General features: G+C 33.8%; 1 protein-coding gene across 1 annotated transcript in view; it reads right to left on the reverse strand.

Annotated features, from left to right (window-relative positions):
• CycC (cyclin C) overlaps nt 1–2,500 on the reverse strand; it is a 6,451-nt gene that overhangs the window by 2,907 nt on the left and 1,044 nt on the right. Inside the window, exons 2-3 of the mRNA XM_086534767.1 lie at nt 544–650; nt 98–309 (exon numbers count right to left, since the gene is read on the reverse strand). Of these exons, the coding sequence (XP_086390893.1) occupies nt 98–309; nt 544–650 (319 nt within the window). The remainder of the gene's footprint in view (nt 1–97; nt 310–543; nt 651–2,500) is intronic.

A 2,500-nucleotide genomic window follows, 5' to 3' on the forward strand; every position in this document is an offset into this window, starting at 1 on the left:
TTGGGGAGGAGGGGAATTCATGATTATGGTTATACATAAAAAAATTTATGTATATGCATATGTTATCCATGAGTCTACCAGAACGCATTATAATCTACCTACCAACAGTTTGACAAGTGCTAATTAATCGACTGTTGGAGATGACCCCAAACTCCTCGACCTTGGATGAGAGGAAGACGCTGGTGGGGGCAAGGAGAAGAGGGTCGATGCACTTGAGTGAATTTCTTGCGTAGAATCTTTTAAGGAAGCACGTAGCAGTGGCAATGACCTGTTGTCTAAGCTTGAGTGTTTCACCAAGTTGCTGAATAACTGAAATTATTGTAAAAAATGTAAAAGAGCCTTCTACAGTATAATAGTGATTAATTATATGATTATTATATCCTAGTAAGCTCACAGAAGCAATAAATATATATAAAGTCATTCATCTCTATCAAATATGTTATATTTAATTAACAAGACTAATCCAAAGATAACAGTACTCAATTCCTGTATGTGTTTGTTTATGCATGTTCATGTTTGATTACTATAAAGTTCCTCTCTTACAATTGGCAAAGAAGTTCATAATCTTCATGTACTCTTCTTCAGACAGCACCTCTAGGTCAGCCTGGCGCTCTTGTATCAGGTCCTGACTGTCGAGGAGCCATTGTTGACTGAAAGGGATACATATTTGGAAAAATAAGTCATTGCTAATATTAATGATGATGAGGGTGATGATGATTACAATGATGATGATGTTGGTAAATACAACAATAATCATACAATAAAAATTACTATCATAAACATTGAACATTTGCATGAACTTTCCCAGAACTTTTGAATTTCAGAAAGCATACTGTACTGGGCTTATTATAAATTATTTACCATTAGTAATTGCACAAACCCTACCAGTTTTCATTATCCTCCCCCACTTCTATTTTCTTTCTGATATTATTTCCGCTGGCATTCATTTCTACTTTTTTCAATCAGAATTAAAAGTAATTATTTTACATAGGATGACTGCATGGAGATAAAGCAAAAATAATGTAATGATCATACAGAACAAATAAACAGAAAGTACTGGGGATAAAAGATAATTGGTACAAAGTAAAGACAAACCCAAAATCACTCATCAAAGTCCTTGGATCTTCACATCAAGCAATAACATACCCTCCATACTTCATGCTCTAGTCAGAGTCAACAAACCACCACCACCAATATGCTGATGAGAGAACTCCTAGACATTTGGCCAATTTAGTGTTAAATAAAGAACAAGTTCAATCTTGGTTTGTCAGTTTTGCCTGAGGACCTTTTTTACTGATTGCAGAGAAAAGAATAGATAATTTCTTTGTATAGAATTCCGAATAATTTCTTCAAGTAAGAAATGTTATTGAAAAAATGATTATGCATCACTTGGTTATGAATCTTGGATTATGATAGGTTATACTACATTATTCTACCATGCTTTGGATCAGGCATATTATTCTAGGTTTTGGTTGATTTCTGGTTTGCTTTGATTTGGTTAGAAAGTTGAGTTTGGTTAGGTTAAATAAGGGTAAAATGAAGTTACACAGGACACTTTTTCCAATAAATTTATCAACAAGTTTACATGTATGACACCTTGAACAACAAATTGCTAGAGTTGCCACACTCATGTGACGGATTTAGTAACAATTTGTTCAGTTCTTGCAAATTAGTATGGCATCATGTAAACTTTCTGGAGGTAAAAATGCACCATGTAAACACATTTTTGGGTTAGGTAAGGCTGGAGTAGGAGAGGTTATTGCTGTGGAGCTGGGATGGGCAACATAAAATAGTGAATCAGATAAGGTAAGTAAGGTAGGGTAAGTATGTTGAATTATTCAGAAATCAGGACTGGTATTTATAGGTCATAAAATTTTCTTTGACAAATTGCTAATGATTCTTTGTAATAGTTAGATAAAATAAATAGTGTAAAATGTTACATTTATTGTCATGAAGTCTGCAGTGTAAGTGAGCAGCACCATTTGTATTTCTCAAATGCTTCCGAGTCTTCCTTATCATTACTGATGCAGAGTTATCTTCAATGTATGCAAAACTAGACAAGAGCAGTGCCTCCCTCACTAACCTTACAACATTCCACCACCATTGTAAATTAATAAAAGAGTCGTATTCTCCTTATATCTATTTCTACTTATATTTTGCCAAGTATATAATTAGCAATTTTCCACATGATTATGTTAGGGTTAGTGGTGTCCCTCTTCAATTGTACCAACTGCTACAATGATTAAAATTGTTACATCAATTATAAATACCTTTATTATATATATGTATTCTGGCTTAAGCATTATCATCCATCAATGGCCTTATTGTTTGCGTTATTGTTACCTGTCTTATAAAGAATGTTTTTAAATAGACCTTACTTGTGTGGGACACAAGTTGTCTTCAAATTTGGGTGAGTCATAGATAAAAATTGGGTGCAATGACATTTCTGTAGGAAATAGAGAAAATTGTGGAGTCAAAGCCTTCCTGATGCTTGAGGTAA

This window comes from Penaeus japonicus, unplaced genomic scaffold (genome assembly GCF_977035675.1).
Source record: "Penaeus japonicus unplaced genomic scaffold, GWHDUDI00000001_assembly GWHDUDI00000003, whole genome shotgun sequence".
Lineage (NCBI taxonomy): Eukaryota > Metazoa > Arthropoda > Malacostraca > Decapoda > Penaeidae > Penaeus > Penaeus japonicus.